Source organism: Phalacrocorax aristotelis, chromosome 5 (genome assembly GCF_949628215.1).
Source record: "Phalacrocorax aristotelis chromosome 5, bGulAri2.1, whole genome shotgun sequence".
NCBI lineage: Eukaryota > Metazoa > Chordata > Aves > Suliformes > Phalacrocoracidae > Phalacrocorax > Phalacrocorax aristotelis.
In genome coordinates this window covers 60199897-60223782 of record NC_134280.1, presented here as the reverse complement: position 1 = coordinate 60223782, position 23886 = coordinate 60199897, and the positions used below count along the sequence as shown (strand labels likewise).

General features: G+C 39.7%; 1 protein-coding gene across 4 annotated transcripts in view; it reads right to left on the bottom strand.

Annotated features, from left to right (window-relative positions):
* MICAL2 (microtubule associated monooxygenase, calponin and LIM domain containing 2) overlaps positions 1 to 23886 on the bottom strand; it is a 129768-nt gene that overhangs the window by 82982 nt on the left and 22900 nt on the right. For all 4 annotated transcript variants that reach the window (XM_075094847.1, XM_075094844.1, XM_075094845.1 and 1 more), the window contains exons 2-6: positions 22774 to 23131; positions 3975 to 4182; positions 3218 to 3334; positions 2010 to 2111; positions 85 to 240 (exon numbers count right to left, since the gene is read on the bottom strand). In XM_075094847.1, the coding sequence (XP_074950948.1) occupies positions 85 to 240; positions 2010 to 2111; positions 3218 to 3334; positions 3975 to 4182; positions 22774 to 23037 (847 nt within the window). In that variant the 5' untranslated portion in view covers positions 23038 to 23131. The remainder of the gene's footprint in view (positions 1 to 84; positions 241 to 2009; positions 2112 to 3217; positions 3335 to 3974; positions 4183 to 22773; positions 23132 to 23886) is intronic.

Genomic DNA, 23886 nt, shown 5'->3' with positions numbered 1-23886 from the left:
AGGAATAGGAGGGTGGCCTGGCACATAAAGAGCTCCTCTACTGCCTCTTGTATTTTGTTGTGGAAAAAATGAGGATGCACCCACCTGTTTCCTCTTTAAGGTCCTGGAAGAACTTCTGATTGAAGATGAAAGCAACACCACTAATTTCTTCTACCTTGGCTTCTGCAGTTGTATTTCTGTTTATAAAATTGGCCGTGATAGCTATAGCCAGCTTTCCACGAAACTCCTTCCTCCTGAAACCTGGTAAGCAAAAAAAGAATTAAACACACTGGAAACTTCACATTGGACTTTCAAGGAGGGTCAGCTCAAGGCAGCTCAGTCTCTTTCCTACATCTAGTCCTACACTTCATTACACGACACACCACCAGCAGATTCCATCATTCCTCCAAAATTCCTTTGAATGCAAAGGGTCCTTTCTCCCCACTTCCAGTTGCAAAACTGGAACTGTACTGCATTCAAGATAAAGTGTCATTAAAAAAAAAACAAGCAAAGAAAACCCCAGGTCTGGAGGTGAACTATGGGAAGAAGCCGTACATGGGAAGAAGGTAAGGACAAATGATGACTAAAGAAAAACAGACTGGAAATAAAGCAAATTAATTTTAATGGAGGGAAGCATTTTTAACATGCTAAATAGCAAATAAGATTTTTGATATAAGTGGTAAACAGCTTATGAGAAAACATGCACACAGTACCAGCGAATGAGGTTTTTCGAAGATATTAGGGGTTGAAAAATATTCAGTGACTTAATATTTCCAAGGTGAGACTGACTGCAAAGTTACTTGCTCTCTCGCTCCATCCTATCTTCCTCTTTTCACAAAAAAAGCCCACTAAGCCACAATCTTGCAATCACACATTTAAGTTTTTCCCTCTGCATATTCCCCTTATCTGTAAGTAAATTCTGAAGTAGGACAGTGTCCTTAGAGTATTTTCTCCAATTGCAGCTGACTTTTCAGAGAACTCATATATTTTCTAAGAAGAAATAAATCAGCTATAAATTTGTCTCTGTGCTTCTTGATATGCTTTCATTATTTCATTGGGATAGATTTAATATGACAATACCAGCTTCTGTAAATGATCTTCAGCACACCAAATATTCCCTTAGATCCTGGTACTATGGTAACCATTAACTTCTCAATAGAGTCTGCAGCTGAGGTAGAATAATTTTGTTTTGCTGATACGTATTTAAACAGTCTTTTACAGGGAATTGCTGGACAATAGTGTGGGGAAATTTCTAATAGAACATTATAAGGAATTAACTCTAAGCGTATTGGGGTTGGCAGATATAAGAATAAGCAGACAACCAATGAAGCTTACAAAAAAGGAAATAGTGTACTTAGTAAACTGAAAGTAACATAGATATAATTAAAGCTACAAGGGGAATATATAATTAACAAGTTTGTTCATGTGATACAGGAGCAGCTTAGCTAGTGTCTCGCTAGAAAGACAGCTCAGGTGGTCTGAATTCTCAGCTGTGACTCCAGTTCATGAAGCATTTTCCTCCTCACCCCCCCACCTTAGAATTATTTATTATCTTTTGGTATTGTTTCCAAAGTAACTGCTTCTGAAGTTAAATCACCTCTGTAAAAGAGCGATACCTCTGATGTTTTCATTAAATACCTGGCAGTCACGTTTTGGTCATTAGTTCAAACATATAGTGCGAATTTACGGCACAACAGCAAAGACTATGCAGTTCCTGACATGTACCTTGTTAGCCTTGTTAAAGTTAAATCATTATATAATTACTTAACCTTGAAGCAAGCCTGATGGCATCATGATGCATTTTTGTAGGCAATACGGATACACAGTGCTGAGAATCAGTAATGACATTAAATGTCTTTATTTTGAGCTACAACTTGACAACAAAAGCAGAAGATGCCACATAAAAAATAGTTTCCACACAGACTTCAGTGGATTGAAGGGTAGCCTGTTGCATTGTGTTCTCCTCCTACTTTCAGGCTTTCCAAAATACCCCAAAGACCATTAATAGGATAAAGCACACATTCACCTACCTTCTAATGTGTTCCTGCGGCCATCTGCACCAATAATAACATCAAATTCATACTCTGACAAGGGGTGATCCACGGGAAGAAATTCAGCCCTCCAACCTATCTCTAAAAATACAAAGAATAATATTTATTCATTCTTCAGCAATACAATGGAGAAGTGCTTTTAGAGTCTCAAGAAAGGGCATTAAGAAGAACAGTCCATTTCTCATTCAAACGAGCTGAATTCTGCCTCAGTTTGATGCAGGGAAGTTCTGCTGCAGTCAAAGCTATGTTCAGGCTGTATTAGCAAGGTGTCAAGCTTGTAAACGGACAACAAAAAAATGGAAGCCTTCATGTGGATCACCTGATACACTAAACTTCCTCTCAGACCTATATCACAAGAATATGCTTAAGCACTTCATTCTCATAGAAATAGCCCCACAATGACCTTATCAGGAAAGTACGTATATGTGGTAACAGCAAGGATGGGCTGGGTTTTAAAAGAAGAAAAATAGCATTTCATCGTCAACACTTTCGTCTTCTAAATAGAAATTAAGCAGAAGCATACTCACAAAGCTAAGTTTAATTTTTATATTAACACGAAGCTGATTACATGAAAATGTTTGTATTGTCCATATTTTAAAGTTGTAAATGCTTTAACTACTTAATACATTTATTCTACTGTCACTATATGACCATTTGAGGTAGCATAGTATTTTAATTGAAGTAAAATTTTAATATATTCTATTGCTATTACACTGTAAGTACTCATTTTTAACGAAAACAGAAAAAAAAAAGATAAATCTTTCTCTAGTTTATTTTAAAATCTTCATAATATGGCTGATAAGACTCTGTGTGCCAGTGGGAGTTATATCAAATGTGAAAGCAAAATGAGGCCCAGGGAGCTTAATCCATCCTCAATATTTATATTATCAATCAAAAATTGTTTTTGCAAGAAGATACCAAAAAGCCACACCAGACTCCCTACAAAGCCTCAAACGCATGCCGGAAGACATAGTGCAAAACCTCAGCTTCTCAGACTGGGTCGTATTTTAAGCATTATCAGTGCTTTGTCACAATGATACTTACGCCTACGACTCGCATATAGCAAACCTAGCTGAATAAGGAGGACAAAACACTCTAATTTCTTTAACAGAATTCAACCAATTTCACATAATGCCCAGCATAAAAAGAAGTTACTGTGAACAGAACTACATTATGATAAACAATACTTTGGTTTTCTTGATCTTCAGGAGGTTCCAGGACTTTCACAAATTCTAGATTCACATGGATTTCAACTCCTAGTATAAGTGCAACTTTGAAGAGGATAAGTTGAAGTTGTCGAATACCTGTAGACAGCGAGTAACAAAGAGGTGTTTAATACATAAGTAGTCACAGCTGCTACCAGTATGCCACCCAACCGATACTCACAGTTAACACCAGCATGCAGCATTATTTCCCACACTGTGATGAATGCAAATACTGCAGCCACCACAGGATGTTGTTCTCGTCCAACACAGTCTCGTAAGTAATAAAACTCATTTCAGTGAGTTTCTTAGAGTAATTTTTTTTAAAGCTTTCCTTCTTGATGATATTTAAAGGATCTGCCAACCAATACGTTGACCATTTTAGGACAGAAAACTTTACAGCATACGTCCCTGTAGAATATCCCACTTCTACATATTTTCTCATTTAATTAAGGATTGTGTCTACCTTCAACATACTCGAATGAATATCAATATTCTTCATACTTCATAATAAAAACCTATTGTTTAACAAATCCAGACTAACAAAACTGCTCCATAAGACTGTCATTTGTTCAACTGCCATTTTGCTTAAATGAGACCATTTTTTTTCCTCTGTGCACACACATGCACTTACACATATTTAAGGCAGACGAGCTTTATGCCAAATCAAGAAAGTCTCCACTAATCTTCTGACCTCAGTACACCTCTTATGTGAACAGTGCCCATGCACCCAGATACTTACTGATGTGATCAATAGACCCTGCACAGAATTTTCCATAAAATTTCTTTGCTCCCAGTCCCCGGAGGTCGTGGATTGTAAATGGCCAGAGATGCAACACATTGTTCCTTGAAAAAGTGTCCCGCTTCTCCACGACGACAACTTTGGCTCCCAGGAAGGCAAGTTCTATGGCAGTCCTCAAGCCACATGGGCCACCTCCAATAATTAAACACTAGCAGAGGAAAGGAGGAGTCTTACACAGGGTTTTGCATTGACTTCAACACAGTTTCTAACTTACTCTATTGGTACAACTTAATATAACCAGACTTATGCTACTGACAGTATATTCAAGTCATCTACTTATATCAATAAACATCCAAATTTTGTACGCATGTTGGTGTTCAGTCAATTTACACAAGAGAATAAACTGTGCTTCACGCAGACATAAAAGCATCCGATAAAAAGATGAAACAGAAGAAACAGCAAAAATCCAAACACTGAACATCCGCTTGTACGTGTCTAACTCACAGCATTTCAAAAGTGCTTGCACTAAACAGGATTACAGCTACATAAAGGGAGGGGAAAGGAAATAAGTGGTCTTGGTGTAGGCTGCCTTTGTTCTAAAGAGGAAGTTGGTGTACATTTGCTACACTTGTTAGACAAATCTGTAATAAGCCCTACAGTATTAGTTACTCTCTCTTTCAAGCGAGGGAGTATCCTGCATGTAACAGCCTAGTTTGCCTACTGCTGCAAAGCAGGGCACGTCGAGAGAAGTCGGCAGACTTGTCCTGCTTTGCCACAGCCAGGGAGCTCAGCCTGTCCTATTCCATTTCACCCAGTGGTCACAATCACATTTTAGGAGCTTAAACCTAGATTTGGGCATCCTTAGAAGAACTTCTTCATAAATTAGAGAGAATTCTCGCCCAAATTTTAGTTGACAGCTGTAAGTTTTCACAGCCTAACAAGCAAAGGATTTCCAGAAAGCAAACTAATTAAAACCCAAACATATCTAATGCTTACATTCTCCTGACTGATTACTAAAAAAGTCATTAGAAACAGTCTTACAGCTGGACAATGTTGCTGTTCTACACCTCCCCCCAACCCTCACACACACTTCACAAAAATCTATGCCATCAGTTCAAGCACCGAGCTCAGGCAGGGAGGGACAAGGTAGGCCTGAGCGGAGGGGAGAGCTCTGGCTGTGAGGCCGAGCTGTGCCGCGTTGCAAATCCAAACCCATTATCTCACACGCCAGACATGCTCCTGTGCGTCCCGCACACATAGCCAGACAGTGATTACAGTTTCAAGCAGGCACGGACTGTATCTGGAGGCTCATTGGATACGAGTCTGGTTCCCATTACATTTCAATTTCATAAAATACAGTCATTTATTTATTTTCGTTTGTTACTCATTTGTTTTCAAATTTAACAAAAGTCAGCACCAGATAATTTTTGCTTAAGTTGTCCATGACTTTGTCCAACCCAACTGTAAAAGTGCAAAAAAAATTTTTTTTAGTTGAATACATAATTCAAATAAATTCCCCCTGAAAGAAGAGTTCCTGTGAGGTACTTTCGCTTTAGGCAAGTGTTTTGTTAACTAGTGAAATGAAATAAGTTAAAGTTAGGTTGTTGCATTAGCCACTTGGCTTTCTTCCTCCTAGAAGAACATATTTAATTCATAATTTCACAAGAACACTCCTCACTGCATGCTAAATATTAAGAAAACATCAACAGATGTAATTATATACAGGAAGAAAATGGAGTGCAGATGTTACCCTGACTGAAGAGGATCACTGATGGAGTCTGGGTCAGCTCTTTTATGCATATGCTTGTTGTGATTAACATGGGAACTCTGAGCTCTGTCAAATGACTGCCTTCACAGCTACACAGTTTTCCAGTAAAGTTTAGCAAGCAGTTAGAAACATTTTACAAATAAAGACCATACATGGTTTGATAAGGTGGGGTTGTTTTTTTGGCTAACAAACTGTATTATATATAAATAAATGCAACTTTTTTTAAAAAAAGCAGGCTTTTGAGATTTAGTCATAGTGGTTCCTGCCAAGTAATAAAACCCACACAGAGAACACTGTTAGTTCCTCCTGGTCCTCTGCAACACAGTGTGGTAAACTTTTAAGGAGGATTCTGCCGTCTCCCCTCCTCCTATCACCATTGACAAAATATCTTCCTAATTGCCTAGAGACACTGTGAAAAATGGTTGTATATTTGCTATCATCCATGGTTACCTTCCATAAACACACTTATCTATGTCCGAGAACTATTTGTTCTTTGATTTATTAAGGACATTTCCTGCTAGTGTAGAGCTTACTCTTGGCACTTTGTGATTTACTTTTTTTTAAACTTCTAGGGTCAAAATAATCACAAAACCCTTGCAAAGGTAATTCTTACTGTGTTTATGTTCCTGCCTTTATTAAGTAAGGAAAGGGACCGTACCACTGTCCTGTCCCTTCCCTCCCTCCCCAGCTCTCTGCTTGCAAAGACAGGCAAGGAGAAACCTTCTTGTAGTCAGCCTAGAACAAACCTTGAATGGCTTCATATTTTCACCTCCTGTTACCCCAGTCTCCTGGCTCATCAGGGACTGCTTTTGAAATTAATTTCTTGTTATTTAACACAGACTGTGACAACAGACATCATATAAGGAAGTCTTGAATAATCAATCCTGAAATCTAACAAACAGGGTTGGACAAACACCAAGAGTTTCTTGACATCTGCATTGCCATTCACAGCTCAACTGTCTTTAATGGTGCCAGATATTCTCCTAAACCAACAGTTTAGGAGATTATCCTAACAGCCAGCAACAGTTACCTAGTCACAGTCTTAGGACTATTTCAGTTTAAAATGACAAATATTAAGTAAAGCATGGAAATTTTGGTACTTCACAATAAAAGACTAATAAGCCCATGTATATTTTATAGAAGTTGGCTACTTAAGCTGCTGAGTAGATATTATGTTTCTAAGGTACTGTTAAAACTTTTCCCTGAAAGATACAAATTTGTTTCTCTATAAATCTGGTTCCACACTATAACCAAAGCACACCCTGCCCATTGCATTATTTATCTTCAGACTGAAATAGAGCAAAAACATCATGGGTTTTGGGTGTGGGTTTTTTTTTTTGTGCGATTAAAAGATTTCAGAAAGTTTCACTTGTAATAATATAAACATACTCAGCATTTGGTAAGTCTCATAAGCTTGATTCTACTCAAAGGTCAATCTGACCGTAAAAGATGCTACTTTCTCTCTATTAGTATGCTTAAGAATGACAGCGCCTTGAAAATCTCCAGAAAGTATCTCTACACTGAATAAGAGCACTTAATGCTGAGCTAAATGGCAGCACAAGTTACCTCTTCAAAAGCAGAATAACTTTTGTGCTAGGTGCAGGTTTTTTATATGATATCCTACACAAAATGCACAAATATATGATTTACAAAATAGGACAAGAGGCATGGGAGAGAAGGATGAGAAGTGGAGGCCTCTTGCAACCCTGCCCGACCCCCACTATTAAATCTGAAGCCTCTGAATGCAGGCACCTATATCCCATTCTGGAAAAACCATATGCAGTTTAACAGCTGAGAATTTGCTCAATGCCTCCATTGGTTTTCACACAGTAAACTAAGCTTACAGAAACAACTGAGGTTTTGAGAGAAACGAGGAAGAGAGCAAGAATATAAGCACTATGTTGAACAAAAACCAAAATAACACTCCATGATAACCTAGTCACAAAAATCTCATCCACTCATTTACCTTGAAAAATGCGAAAACACAGCTCTCGGCATTTACAGGCTTACAGTCAAAGAATCTACCAGTTGGTAGTACTGTGTGGGTGAGGGATGCAAACAAACAGCATCTCTTTGCACAGTTAAGAATAGACAAAACCCATTGCAGCTCCTAGCATTGCACTGTTGTCATCCAACTCTCAATCCCTCAATTCCTCTCCTGCCCAAGGTACCAAACCACTACATTAGTCCTGGAAAATAAAAGTGTTCAACTATGATCCACCCCACATACGTTCTTGGGATGAAGAATTCAAGATTTTCTCATTTCTGCCTTTTCATTGTTTTGGAGGTGAAAAAAAGGAGGTTAATTTTAGACTCCAGCTGAACAGCAACTGGATAGGCACATGGACACCCTTTGTTGTCCTAAGGCACGCTAAGTCAGAAGCGCCACTTCTACTCTTCAGTGGAAATGACACATATACTAGTGAAAAAATAGTGAAAACTATCTACCTAAATTACTAAATTTCCTTTAGCTTATATGTAATATTTATCCAATTCACCAACTGGAAATCAAAACCTATAGGAACGGATCAAGCTGCTAGAAATGAGCACCAAGAGATGGCTTTCCCCACACACCTCGAAGCTGCTGCCTGGTGCTGCAGGTGGCCCCAGTGGCTGTGGGTCTCCCCACACAGTGATAAGAGGCTCTGTCAATGCCTTGACAGCCTGCAGGATGCAGATGGACAGAATGCTTTGCTGTTCCATGGCAAACCCTCTTCCGTCATTTGTTCTGGGCCTCAGGTGTGTTCATTTCCGTAGTCACCAGACCTGGGACTTCACACCCACACTGGCCTTTGTACAACATCCAAGGATTAATTTGACTGACTCCACAGGATTACATCCTACATGGATTTGGGCAACTGTTTATTCATGATAGAGCTAAATGTGATGCAACAAGAGATAGGCATGAAATGTAATGAAACAACACATTTTCTGGATCAGCAATGACTGTTTCCCTGGAAGGGCTCCAGAGAGAAACAGCTGCATAAGCAGCGACAGCAGACAGCTACCAGAAGCTGCAGCAGGAAGCTCTCTCCACCACAACACTTTCCACTTCATCCCCTTTACTAGACATGAAAATGCTTCTGGCAAAAACAGGACTGCTCAGTAGGACATTCCTGACTTACTGACTTACAGTTCATCTCACATTTGTAGTCTCAGATTTTATCACAAATTCATTGACAGCCACTGGCTACAAAATGTACCCTGAATCCACTGAAGAGCCAATATAGTTTTTAAAGTTTGAAACATGATAATTGAAGTCACTGAAAATTAAAATTCTATATGCCACTTCAGACGCCCAACACTGAAAGTGTCAAGAGCTAAAGCTTTAGTTAAAAAAAAATTACAAAAAAAAAAAAAAAGAGAAAAGGTTAAGCTCGCAATAGGCATGGTGTGTTTTGTCAAGTCTAGTCTTGCTACAGTCCAGGTCTACCAGAGCACTTCAATATGTGGTTGCTGCCCTACACTCAACAACTCTTCAGGCACTTGCTGCTTCTCTAAACAAAGACCCCCATACAAAGTGCTTGTCACCTTTTCTACAAACCAGCCCAGCCACTGGTGCCAACGAAGGATGTGTTGCTATAAGACAGCTCGGTTACCAGACACAGGAGAGCTATGCAAGTATAGGGTTCTGTTGACAGTAACATGCCCTTCATTCCGTGAGAAGCTCGTACTTGTTGCCTATTGCCTGACTTGTTGAATGCTGCCATACCTATACAACTGGCTTTTAGAAAAGGCAACACAACATGACCCTGTCAAGAACAGTGATCGTAACTGTAGCTAAATATGACAGTGATTTGAAAGGTGTCCGTTTGACTACATACATATCTAGAAAAGGGACAGTGCTGACCTAAAACAAGAATTCTGTTCTTCATTTTTAGGAAGAAGCCAGATACCGAAACATATGCCCCAAATTTCTGTGGTTAACAGATCTATACTGTATACAAATATTAAAAGAAAAAAAATTAATTCTTCCATCAAATGAAGGGGGAGAAGTTACAGGAGCTAATTAAACTCATCCTACAAAACCTAAGTAATTTTTAAAAGCATATTTTACTCTATTATCCTGTGTTTTATGAGTTCCTTATAAAATTAGAAAGGTTCAAAGTGTTTCATTTGACAAAAATAATACAGTTAAATGTATTTTAATGAGAGGTCCTAACTCTCCAAAGGTTTATGCGCACACTACTTACATGAACTACCGATAGTTCCAAAATCTACCTTAAAATATTATTAAGACTAACTGGATCTTGCTGAATGGACATTTTTGGAGTGTGCACACCACATAAATACCACTGTTGGGGAAGTTCAAAGGCAGACGGGAACAGCAAGGCTCACACACCCCTATCTGCCAACCAACCGCAGCAGCAAAACCCTGTCCCAGTGCAGGAAGTGCAATACGAAGAGCCCATTTCTGCTTTCAATACCACCAGTATTTTACCTTCTGTAGCCCCAGCTGAGCACCTCAGAAATATGCAGTTTTGTCATCTCCTGCCAAAAGCACCCATATCACCAACTGGCAAAAATGGAGACATTACTATTTTCCTTCTTCGAAGACTGTAACATGGATTTGAGGCTACCTAATCTAGGGTGATTTTGGACAGAGCTCTTTCCCCAACACTCCACCCTGCAGTTGCTGCACTCGGCACAATCCAGGGATCAGAGGATCTATCTTTATTGCCCTCCCGTTTTATTGGGTCAAAATGCCAGAAGCAAAACATTAGTACAATTATTGCATTCATTTGGCTTATCTTTACAGGGATTTTTTTCTCTTTTTTGGAAGATGAGCTTCAGCATGGAAAAAAACACGTGCCTTCATTTTTCCTGGATGAATTTGCACACACTTGTCCATCCATCTTCTGTCTCTCGGATATACGTACTAATATTAGATTGGTGTATAAAAACCTTTCCATAGTTTGAAATTAAAACAATGGTATGAAAGACATCTGAAACTTATAGTCTGCTGTGCAACACGTTGAAGAAAGGCTGTATGCATTCAGTGTGTTAGAAGGTCAAGAGTTCCTTCGTTAATGCACAAAAGTTGTCAGGACTTTATTATTTGGGGCTTTTCTGAAGAGCTCTCCCAGGTGGCATTGGTCATATTTACATATGCTGACTTGATCTCAGAGCTTTTAAAAATTTATTTCTGAAAATTGTTATAAAAGTTGCATAATACAGAACAGTACCTCTAGAAACTTCCAGTTCCCTTGCACCACAGTTAGTTACCTGACGAAAACCTGCACGTCATCTGACAAAAAATGTTATACTATTTTTAATAAACAGATTATCCACCAGAGATCAGTCAAGTGCTTTAATCCGAAAATCTCCTCAAATAAAGCACAAAATGAACCCTCAAACGTCCTTTGGAATTGAGACCATATTTGCTGTTTTCTTATCTGTCTTTCATTGTAATAAAAATGGGAGCGGGGGGGAACCACACCCAAAAGCCAGAAGAGATTGATTTCTTTCTTTTTTTTTTTTTTGGCCAGCTGCTTAAATAATCAAAATGAAAACAAGATAAACCTTGCAGAAAGAATGTTGCCCAACTATCCCGGTCATGAATATGGTTGGCAGCATTCAAGTACCCTGCCTTTTTTTGTAGGCTTACGCCTGTGATACTGAGATAATGCTTTAAGGCTATCCTTAAAAACTTAGCAAGATACCCCAAAATAAAACCATGAAACAAAACAATTAATCCAGAAACAGAACTGGTGAACAGATATGAAGAAACAAAGGCACCAAGACTCTCACCTCCGAACACAGCAGAGACTAAGCAGAGACCAAGTCTTGCGAACCTTGTGAGTAGTGACACTAATGAGATTGCAATTGCAATAAAAGAATTAATCCTCTACATCATTTCAGGGTCAGGGGCTGACCATCCAGTAGAGGACTTGGCTACAGACCCAGGGTAAGGGATTTCTCATGCTTTATGGCATCCCAAGCATGCAGACGAGTTGGTCAACAACTATGGCTTTGCTTGTTAGTAAAATGCTTAAAAAAAAAAAGAGATAAAAAAACACTAACTACAGCCTGGTCTGTCTACAGAGATTAAATAGTACACTGAACCTACAATTTTTAGCTAAAAAACAATTACAAGAATCTAATAAATCAGCTAAGCTTCCACTTCGAAACTGGCTTTTTAAAGTAAGTAGTGAGCCAAGTTATTCAGTGAAATGATCTTGAAATATTTTAAAGTATGTTCTAACATATATTTTTATATTAGGTAAATTATTAACCAATATCCAATTAAGACTTGGCATTTAGAATCCAGTACTGGGTAAATGAGCTCATACAGAACTAGCCATCAGGTCTGAGTCAGCATCCAGATTTTTAAACTATTATTTATTTTTAAAGAGCTGAATCAGTTAATCCCACCATTCCTAACTTTCCTAAGCAGAATGACTATACAGTAGTGCATGGTGGCTAGAGCTGAGCTCAAAATGCAGTGCTGTACAAGGTGGCAGCAACTCTGGGCTACTGGAGTCTATTTTCTTCTAGCTCATCGTGCAATTTTCAAACCACTACATTTTCCAGCACTAGTATTCACAGCCACTAAACTAGTAAAGCCAAATACAGCTCCAAGGAGTGAGAACTTGATTTTTTTTTTTCCAGTTTATTTAGCTGCTCACTTGCATATACTAGTTTACCATAGGTAGACCATTCTTTTACTTGTTACATTTTTATTTACAATTTGAAAACCCTAGGAATTGACCAACAAGCCCCTCTTAGCAATGTGGCATCTGATGGAGTCAACAAGCAAGATGGATTTGAACAGTTCAAACAACTAGAATTAGAAAACGTATCTTTAGCGTAAGATTTTTTAGGAAAGTTTCTGATAGCAGGGAAAGTTAGCAGGACCTACAAACCAGGTCTGGCAGCAAATTGCACAGCAAAAATTAGCACCTCTAGTTCTTATTTCCAAAACCTTTTTGGCTGAAAACAAAAATGGTACGTAACAGACCTTATAACTGAAGGAAAGGGTCTTGAAAAATAAAAGTAAATATAAAAAGAAAGATTAAAAAGTATGCAAAGGAGCATGCTCCAAAGAGAGGGGCAGAGAGTTGAAGCCAAAATTTGGCAGCAAATTGCACACCACGAGGTATAATAACATCTTTTGCACCAACATCCAGTGCAACAGAAGTGAGATAAACGTACATAGATCAGTGTTTATTTACATGGCCACGTACTAATGATGCTGTTTTCACATTCCAGCCAGGGTGAAATTCAGAGGCACCTGCCTAAACAACACCGGCTGCGCTTGTTCTGCCACTATCAGGGCTGTATCTGGGCTGACAGGCAGTGAACTTCCTACCCCAGATGCCTACAGGCAAGCAGGTGACAGAGCAAGCCAGCCTGGCTCTTGCAGCCCCAGCGGCAGCCCCATGGGTCGCGACAGCCCTCACCTGTCAGGAAAGGCTTCCTAACCTATGCAATTATTTCCTACCTCACTAAGAAACAAACAAAGAGAAAAAGGAAAAAAATATCTGAGATAAATGCCTCTGCCTTCCACTGAGCACTTGCTGATCAGCATAACTTGTTATTAATGATCTGGGTGTGTAGTCCTTGGCAGGAAGCTCACAACCACCTCTTGCAACGTTTTCTAATCCAAGTTGCAATTTACCCTGGGGCAATTGTTTTATCTGAATTGTAAATCCAGTGAGGCTGGCAGAGAGTACTGGCAGGATGGGGAGGTGGACACCAATCACAGAGAGGAGTATTTGCTGTTGCACAGGTCCTTTTAAAGCTGCTCTTATAACTCATTCAAAGGGGCAGTGGAGGTAAGCAACACAAGACTAAGTGTGGCATAACCACGTGGTTCCTTCTAAGTTAATATCTCAGTCAAATGAACAAATCCAGAGAGTGATGCAAGACAAGCAAGGCAGTATCTCTTGGCTGGTTTCTTAATCAGAAGGAGGCATGACCTTGGGAAACACAAGCTGTTCTTCAGGGCTGAAATAGGAGCAGTGAATGTCCAAAGCAAAATGCAAACTTTGAAAAAACTAATCAGAATTTTATCTTGCAGCATCAGCCAGACTATTAGAGAAGGTGAAATAAATAACAGTTATGGCTGTGCTCCATGTAACTATGTAGTGTTCCTCTTTGGGTCTTCCCTAACATAGATTGGGTGAAGATATTTAAGCCTCTCCTACAGGTTATGTTCTTTAAAGCTCTGACCATTCTTGCTGCTCTGGTCTGGACTCAGTCTAGGTTATCTGCCTCTTGCCTATACCACGTGCTTCAAACTGGGCAAAATATTTTATCTGGGTTTTCACCTGCACCAACTAGATGGGATGGAAACTACCCCAATCCCTGACACACTGCACGCTGCCTCCAACAGGCTCCCAGAATCAGCGGCCATTGGGTCAGCCCTGTATGGACTCAGGCCCAGTGTGTAGTCTGTTATGAGCACTGGATCATTTTCTGCAGCATATTTCCAACTTTCCTTGGGTGTTGCACTTCTTCGTTAGAAGGGCCATAATTTTCTAGTAGCCTTTAGAAATGTTATCCTTTCGAGTTCAGACCATTTCTTCAATCTTTCACGATTTTTTAAAATTCTAATCCTGTGTTTCAAACCACTTGCAGCTCATTCCAGTTTGGTTATGGCTGTACCTCCTCAATCCAGCACCCAAATTTTTAATAAGTATGACAAACACCAGCCTACAACAGGAATCACTGAAATCCCACTTAATGTGTTTCCCCAGTCTGGCAGCGAACAATTGCTAGCACCACTGTAAGTACAGTTCTTCAGCTGCCTGTGTGACATACTTTAATGTAAACCCTATTCACAAGTTTGCTCATTAAAGCAAGGGCTCCATGAAGGTCAAGTCAAAATTGCAACTTCTGCTTCCCTCAGACATGCTGCACCAACTTCTTTGTAAAGGAGGAAGATGCCTATATTGGGCTGTAGCACTCACAATCAATGCAAGATGTCACCATTGCCTACTTTGTCCCTCAGGTCTCATCTCCCAGTATGTACTGTAACAGGTCCACAGATCATATGTACTTCTGATTTAAAACTTCTGTGGATATGAAGTATAGCTCTTACGTCAGCTGAAATTATGTAATGCTTGCCCTTCTCTGCCATCACCCAGGGTCCAGAACAAAATGAAGACCCATTTGCCTACCTGCCAGACTGTCACAGGTCAAGAAGATTTGAAGCAAAATGAGGCCGGGTGCCAGGACAAGAGCTCTCAGTTGCAAAGGCTTTTTCCCCCACAGAAATACGTGGTTCTCCCCCCTGCCAGGCTTGTTTCAAAATACAGCTTAAACTCACCCAAACATTCCCAACCTGAGGAAAAGGTTGAAAGACTGAAGAATTAGAAAACTAAAATAATGTCACATTATGGTATCTACTCAGATTATTTTTCAATAAGCACTCTTCAGACATATAGGCTAAGACACAAATATCCTAGAGAGCTGAAATGGCAAACAGGTGTCTGTGTTACTTTGCTAAAACCTGTCTGTTTGCAGACACAAACAGATTTTCTGCTTAAATGTAGACATGTTAGGGAATGTGGGAATTTTGATAACTGACTGACACAAAATAATCTACTTTTAAACACTGTAGCAGAGAAAGTAAGGCAAATTAATCCAATTTCAAGGGCATAAAAGGGCAATTTCTACTTTGGCATGACAACAGATCCCAGTTAAACTTTTTTTTTTGACGACTCCATCACTGTCAAGGCCTTTTAGAGAGAAAATAAACATAGAAGTTCTGTTATCTGCTTAAGACAATCAGCTTCTACTAAAATATTTTACATTTTCACTTCTTATACAGCATCTCTTAAAACTGTGGTATTTTACATTCTACTGAAAGCGTATTAAAAGCAATCTGCTCAAATGCCTAAAACTGAAAATAATGTAGAGTTAGGTTTGTCAGCAGGAAGAGAAAAGAGAGCAACCACATCCCCAAAACCCCAGTTCTCAGGACAGACATGGGAACCTTGGGAAGGACCTGAACCGTAGGAGACAGGAAATTGCCTTATTGTCTGAAATCTGGTTTTTAGCAGCCAAGTGTTTAATCACTTCTTGGTAGCAAAAGATATGTATTTCCTCACTTATCAGTACACAGACATTATCAGAGTGAAACTGGAAACGTAGCTAACAACAAACCCATAACAACCACATCTGGCACCATCAGGGCCTCTCTGAAGCCAGGAGAAAGGCCTAACCCGAGCAAAGCACTGGCATGGGCTGTGCACTGGGGGCCACGCAGGAGGACCCCTCGCCCCCCGCCACCACCACCCTGCCTGGCAGATGGACACACAGCCCAGCTGCTTCGCACAGTCAAACCCAAAAGCATTACAAAGCCACAGTTACGGCAACACTCCGTGTCGTAACCTTTTGTTTCATTCAAGTTTAAGCAAGCCATTCGTGGTGACAACAGTAGTGTTTTGTGTGAAAGTAGCTGGGTGTCACTCCCTGTGGGAATCTTTATAAAATATCTAGGAAATCAGGTCAGGGTGGGACAGTTCCCTTCTGTGGATTACTTGCAAAGCCATTAAGCATGGAAGAGAGAAACAGTACAGTGCTGTTAAAGTACAGATGTGAAGCTACTGTTATCTTGCAAGCCAAAAATTTTAAAATTCCCAAATGTCTGAAAAGGTCTTATTTAGGCTGTCTGATTACGTTACTTTGGCTGGGCTTCATTGCTTTTCATGACTGATAAATCTGAAAAATTGTGTGTTTGTGGAAGTGTCTGTAGGATAATAAAGTGATTTCATTACCAAGACACATGCCAAACATTTGCTTTTGCTGACATAATTTGGCCCAATCTGTTTAAAACACAGCTCAGAGAGTCAAATGCTTTTTCCTTCCAAAGAACCCTGTCTGCTGTCTGTCCTGTCACCACCCGACCTTCTCCCCATACCTTCTCTAAAAATCCTTAGAGAAATTAATGCCTAGACAATGATCAACAGCTGTGGTTTCCCCTGCATGCTCATAGGTGATTTGCTGCTGCTCTCCTTGTCTCAAACAAATCTTCCTTGCCACTCATTCCCATTAGTCCCATATCTTCTACTACTTTGAAATAACTCTGTAAAGGTTACTTGTTAAAATTCTTAAAAAGTAAGTTTACAGTGGAAAACCAGTGCAAGGCTTTAGGTGCCCTGTCCTACAAGGCAAAAGCAAAGCAACATAGACACAAAAATAAATAGCTTGTCTTTCAAGTGTACCAAACACACCTAGGTGCCACTTAAAAAGTCAGAATACATAGTCCTTCATACCCCCAACACCTCAATAGGTTCTGAATTCTGCTATCCAAGCACTGTGTGTTTGGATTTAAAAAAAAAAAAAAAAAGACAGCTGAATGTCTTCTGAAAAGTCACCACCTTTCATTCTTTCATTCACTAAACTTCCTATAAATATGGTATTCCATTCTAGCTTCAAGATTTATGACCTTCACAGAAATGCATTTTTATTATAATAAGAGAATTAGCAATGCTATCTAATACATCTAAGATAAGGTTTGTGTGTTCATTATAAACCTAGATTATCAGCTTTGGAAATCTCCCCATTTCAATTATTGTTTTGAAGAGATTAGTACGTCCAGCAAAAGGGATGTGCCATCTGGATATTTGCTCTTTATAGAACAAACAGGTTAAAGTTTTCATTATAATAAGGATATTTTTGAGTTGGAGCACAACTGGCATTCCCTTCTTTTATCTTACAATTCAATTACTCTTAAAAAACCCAAATATTTCTCTCAAGGGACACAATCAATCATGACACTTGAACACACAAACTCACTAGCTTCTGCACCAGTATATACAGCACAGGAGAAACCTGTCTGAAAATTGGAGAGGCCTCTAAAGGATCAACAAACGCCAGAGGTTCAGGAGGAAGTCTAGCCACAATACCGGCAAGTTTATACATGCTGGATGATTTGCTTAATTAAGAGGCAAGTATTTGTTTAGCAGTACAGAGGAAGGTGGAGAGAGGGGAGAGGAAGACGTCTAGAAGCCAACCTGCCTTGTTTACCATGGGGGGCAAGACTGAAGATTAGGATGTTTGTAAACAACTGAGGACTGGTAGGAAGCCAATTTCTCTCTAATAACAAGGAGACAGACCTGGTATCCACTCCTCATCCTGATGATTACCCTATGGCTACGCACCATGGCAGCACCTCTCCCTTTCTCAGCTCTGTATGAAGGAGAGCACCAGGCGAAGTAGGTTTTATTAACTCCAGTATTCATTTGACAGCGTCCGGAAATTGAGACAATATGAAAAGGAGCGGAAGGGGTTTCGTAGGTAAAGACCATGCTGTTTTATCATTCGTGGGTACACCAGTGTGGTCAGTACAGGGAGAGGAGGCTCAGAGCCAGTGCTGAGTCAGTCACAAAACCTCTATCCCCATTTCTGACGTAGGGCTCCTTTTCAGCTGACTCACACCCTGGCCCCCAGCACCCCTCCGCTCCCATCCCCTCTCAAGCCACACGTTCTCTGTAATGCAGCGTCCCACCAGAGGAGCCCATGGAGCCCTCCCTGCAGCAGAGATGCCAATGCCACCATATCCAGGTAGGGCTGACAGCATATGACACTACTGCAAAGAGCCACTGTGTTTTTACACAGCCCTAGAAATGTGGTCATAAGTAATTTTAGTCATTCTCCTGCAATAAGTTTCCCAACAAGAGTTTTTGGAAGGGAACATGACCTAAAATAAAACAAGCTTTGAAAGGCCAAGTCCAGGAATGAAGAAAACAAGAGAGGCCAACAGGAACCGAGTTCAGGATCATTTCATTTGTTTTTCAGGAATCTATATGATATAGATACAAATGCACCTATAGATGTATTTTTATACACAGCACTCAAAACTTCTTAGCTCAGTTTTATTTACTTGCTTTATGCTAATGTTGTCCAGTTCGGCCTCAAAACCACTGCTCAAACTGTACAAGTCCTCTGCCCAGGAGCCACAGGGGTCTACAACAGAGACAACGCTCAGAAGACGAAAGCCGTGCAGAGGAATTTGCCATTGCCCTCCCCCAGTGCACACCACCATCATCTGAAAGCGAATATATCCAGAGAGAAATGCTAGAGTCTACCAAGACAGCTGATAATTACGCATTAGCACTTTAAACAAAGTTTCCTTAGTCCTCCTCAACTGTAAGCATGTGTTTTGTTAAAACAGCATGTATGTTTGAGGGGGAAAGACAACCCCACATTTGCATCCTTTACAGAATCAACACCTCCCTTCAGAGTGAGTCTGGGGTGTTTTCATGTGCAGCAATCTCTGCTCTCTTCAAGCATGAATCTAGTCATGGGAGAGCCAGAATTTCAGGTGCACAGCATGAGCCAGGTCCTGCCCTCTGCTACATATACATACATATCTCAAACATCAGTGGGAGCCTCATTTATATGTGCATGCACATATCTGTATCATTTACACAGGTAAATTGCCAGTAAATCAAGTAAGGAATCTACTCCATACAGAGAGGTTCAAATAAATGTTTAAACAGTCACATATGTCTTTAAAAGCCTATTGAATATACTCTGCAACTAGCTGGATGAATTCTTGTTCACCATTGTATTATGTTTTGCATGTTCAAAAATCTGGAGAGACATTCAAGCTGCTAGCATGGTGAACATCATATATTAAACCTTTAATCTTCTTCAATTGTCTATCTTTCATTCCATGAAGAAGCAAGGACGCTACTCTGCATTGATTCGTAAAAGATGAAAATGAGAGGCAAACTTTGCCAGGATAACAAAGTTGTGCTCTTTTCCTAGATATATTTGCAAAAATCACAGTACAATTTCTAGAGTTTTGGCTACTTAAGACAAACTTCTGTTTCTCTCTAATACTGGTAAACTATGCAAATGCCAGCTACAGAAACAGCTATTTTGAACAGTACTCTTTCCCATTTTACGAGTTAGCAATGGAAGGAAGCCTGTGTTTGATACAGATTTAACATACATACAGATGGACTCCTACAGTTTCAAAAAAAGTTTTTCTGCCCCAATTTTGTGCATGTTTTTCTGCAGCGCCTTTTGTTTTTTCTTCTACAAAGAATTAAAGGGAAAACAAAGTCTACAGTAAGGCAACTCTGAAATAGCAGTGGGTTTGAACTTCTTGAAAATTGTTCAACTGGTTTTATTCATCCAGCTTAAAATCGTATCATTGTAGAAACTTTGAAAGCCATATTTGGCAATGTTCTTCAAGAGCAGTTAAGACACAGGATTATTGTTATTTAGTTGGAGTGGAACATTCTGTATGTACAAAACTTGTGTATGTTGTAACGAATAACTAAATAATAATAACTAAATGCATAACTAAAGTGTATAAGCACAAAAATCAACAATTACAACATTCAGTTTTTAACGACCGTGCAAAAAAATGAACAGTTTTAGGGTGATGGAGCAGGTTCTTGGTGTGTTTAAAAAAAAAAAAAACGACCATGAATAGTTTAGATCCCAACTGCATTTTATCTCCTTTACCTCCTCGAAAGATTGGGAAGATTGCAAGAAACCAGACAGAATACAAAGACGTATCTGAGAACTGTGAGCTGCAGACTCAGCTACAGAGCTCATGGCCACAAGTCATATTTTTTTTTAAATCATGCCTACTAGCAACCTTGGCTCTGTTTCAGAGCTGCAATTGCAAAAATCCACTTAGCTCATTTTGTGATCCTGCTTTAACAAGTAAGATTCTTTTTTACTCCAGGCTGATCTACTTCAACCAGTCCCCAGGCAACTCCACAGAGGTAAGTGCTGGGCACCACTGTCAGCATTTTGCCTAGTAACTCCTGTTTGCCTGCTTCAATACTAAAAACGGTAGCTGGCATAACATGCAGGAAAGACAAACTTAAAATCACCAGTTGCACCAAAGGAAAATCATGTTATGTATATTGTAGCCTAATCTCTCTGCACTAGCATTTTGTTTGGACTGCCAGCATTTCTGAGAATTCCTTATCTGTAAATGGGGCTGTCAGACTACACCACCGCAACAATCAGGGAGTCCGCTGTCTTCTCGCAACGTGTCTCCTCTCATTCATGTTGCATAGATAGGCTTTCACAGCAGACTCTGATTCACATGTGAGGAATGCTTGCTAGATATCCCTACAGAGCCTGCAGACTGTGGTTACTGCTTTCATTTGCAGCAATCTGAACAGTCATGTTTCTCTTGTTAAATCAGTGATGACACAGTGAAGTGCAGGTCTGGGCATGGTCCAAGTTCATAAGGGACATCTACAAGTAGTTAACAGAATAGCTGCACACACACTGTTCATATATAGACATTCTATATTAACTTGCAATTTGATCATATGCACATTATAGGTATGTCCATTAGTTTCTGCAAATATTTACACCATGCTGCTAAATCTTTACTGTTAAAGAGCAGTAATAACTGTACTTTCAATGCTGCTGAAGGTGTTGATTATCCTCTTGCTTGGCAACCTTGTAAAGCTTTACACAGGCTGTATTTTACATACCAACTGATTTCCACGAGTCTTCACCATATATAAAAATTAATCACTTTGCTTAAGAACTTTGCAGAACCAGACCTTGTCTTTGTAACGTCACACTTGAGAGAGGAGGACTTAATTTTTCTGTTTCACATAGGTCTTAAAAACTGTGGAGTATCTCCTACAATTTGTTAATCATCAGACACTTTCTCATTCTCCTTTCCTTCCCTGTCTGTTTTCATCACAAAGATGCTCAATGACATATGTTCAAGGCCTTTTCAAAAGAACAAAAGGAAGGAAGGAAGGAAGCACAGGTCAAAAAGGGAAATGAAAGAAGAAAACCAGAGGCTGTCAGGAAAGCAGTGCAAATAGCTGTAATGGCATTCTTCATTTTCTGAAGAAAACTTTAGTAGGGACATTTATTATCTTAGAAAAAAGTTAATAATCATGAGGAGCTGATTAAAAATGAATAAATAAAAACAGAGGCCTCTATATGGACTGAAGGTAACATGGTGTCCTTCTCCCTGGAGCTTTCAAGAAGTTTGAAGGCAATGACGTAAACAAGAAGAAAGAGACTTTCAACACTGCTTGTCTACAGAGTCCATAAACTAACACTGCAGTGATAGTTTTAATTAGTATGTCCTCCACAGTTTGGTGTCTAGTTACTCCCCCGTGTGTCCCTGCTCTCTGTTCTACCTCTACACTGTCAAGTAGCTTCTTAAAACTTACCCTTCTTGAGGGAACTTATAGATATCACTTGGCAGTAAATAAGTGAACTGCTCTGAGATAAAGCTATTAAAGATATTCTGTGACAGTTAGATGAAACAAGTGACATGAACTAGAGTATTTTGTACAGCTTTATCAACAAGATTTATACCAACATTCAGTGGTTCTCTATCAAAATATGGTATTGCATGCTCTGCTGAAGAGAAGAACATTTCCTGTCCTTTCCATGACACAATCTCCTTCAGTAACTGCCACATAGCAATCATTCATATTGTGCTTGCGAAAAAGCAGTTACAGGCAAGTATTCAAATCCTTAAATAGGGCAAGATTTTCTTTTGCTGTTGTTTAGCAACTAGAGCCAATGTCTCTGTGACAAAGATGGATCCCCAGACCTCCAAGCAGCACTTTCCAGAGAACAGTTTAGGAACTGCTATCAAAACACATTTGGCCAGCCCTGGTCCCTTACAGCACGCACCAAGCAGCAAACTGAGGAACCTGCTGAATATACTATGATTTGCACCTTGCAAAACCCTGTTTAATAGAGCAACTAGTTCTTGTGAGCTGGGAATGAATGAAGCCTACTGCCTCATGAGTTTACATCTTATGCCTGATTGACACTGATGTCTGAAGAGGGCAGAAAACTTTTCTGCCATGACTGAGGCAGACTGTAAAGCAGGGTGCTTTGAAGACAACTCTTACATGGTGTGTTTCCACAACACCTGCAGAACAAAAGTACCTGCAGATTTGTCAACATCAGTCAGTATCAGCCAGTTTCAAAAAGTACATTAAAGGGAGGGTTACACAAATGGATGCATGGCACATGATGGTATAAACCTTGCTTCTGCAGAAAAACAAGTTTGAAAGATCTTAAGCTGTGAAATACAAACTGAACTTCTCCACTTACCTTAGTGTTCACACAAGATTTTCCACGTTTATACTCTTTGTGACTTGCTCTTTTATCCAGCTTGTTCCACAAAGCTTTGGCTTTCCACGTGGTCACTCTTGACTTCAGTTTGGTGTAAAAGTTTCTATTGTCCAAAGGATCTAATTCAAGTTGGCGAGTGAGAATATTAAAGGCCTGAATGGTACCTTTGCACGTTGATGCTTGCACAAAGTTTTCAAATATCTGGCCAGCTTGACTGTATTTTTCATCATCGTTTTCCCCCATGTTCTGAGAGACGTGTTTGAAAAGGATTAAGCTGGAGCTCTTGTGCTGGGGTACAAGTGATCAACACTACCAAGTATTTCCAAGCATGTTATTCCTAGAAAAGACAAACACAGGTCATGTTAAAGCAGGGTCTGCCTAACAAAATTAAACCCACAAACTGTATACCCAACATGAACATGAAAACACAGCATATGGCAACTGGATAACCCGGTACAAAAATTTAGTAGTGGCATCCCAGACAAGTGTTACAAGTAAACATAACATACTTGTGCTGCCATGACAGGTACTTCACAAAGACTGTCATAAAAACCCTATGAATTCAAGCCTACTGCTTCAAGAACAACAAGGTTTGCCGAGACCCTGATGATTTCTTTATATTTTGTTCAGTAATAACTGCTAGGTAACAGATGAAGAGAAAACAAACCTCTGGATGCTTTTCCCAAGCAGAATTTATGTCACAGCAAGTACATGCCTGGTAACATTTTGGTCTTAAGAATTCTTAGAAACCTGCAATCAAAAATCAACACTATTTGAGGGAATTTTCTCGCATTGCACAAGCTAGGGCCAAGACAGCAACTCAGCCAAGGCAATTTAGAATTAGCACAATCACTTGCCATGAGCAAATGCACAAAACAGGCTGAGCAGAAACATTGTCACAAGTTACATTACAACTGAAGAAACAGAAACAACCACAGAGAGCTCCCTTTTTCTAAAACTCTTGCCAAAAGGAGAAAAGGTTTGGTGCTCTAGTGCACAGAAAGGAATTCTATCTCCATGTCTCCACATGTTAAATGCTGAAGTTACGTGTCTGGAATCTTACCTTGTCATGTGCTGGTGATATAAAGTAAT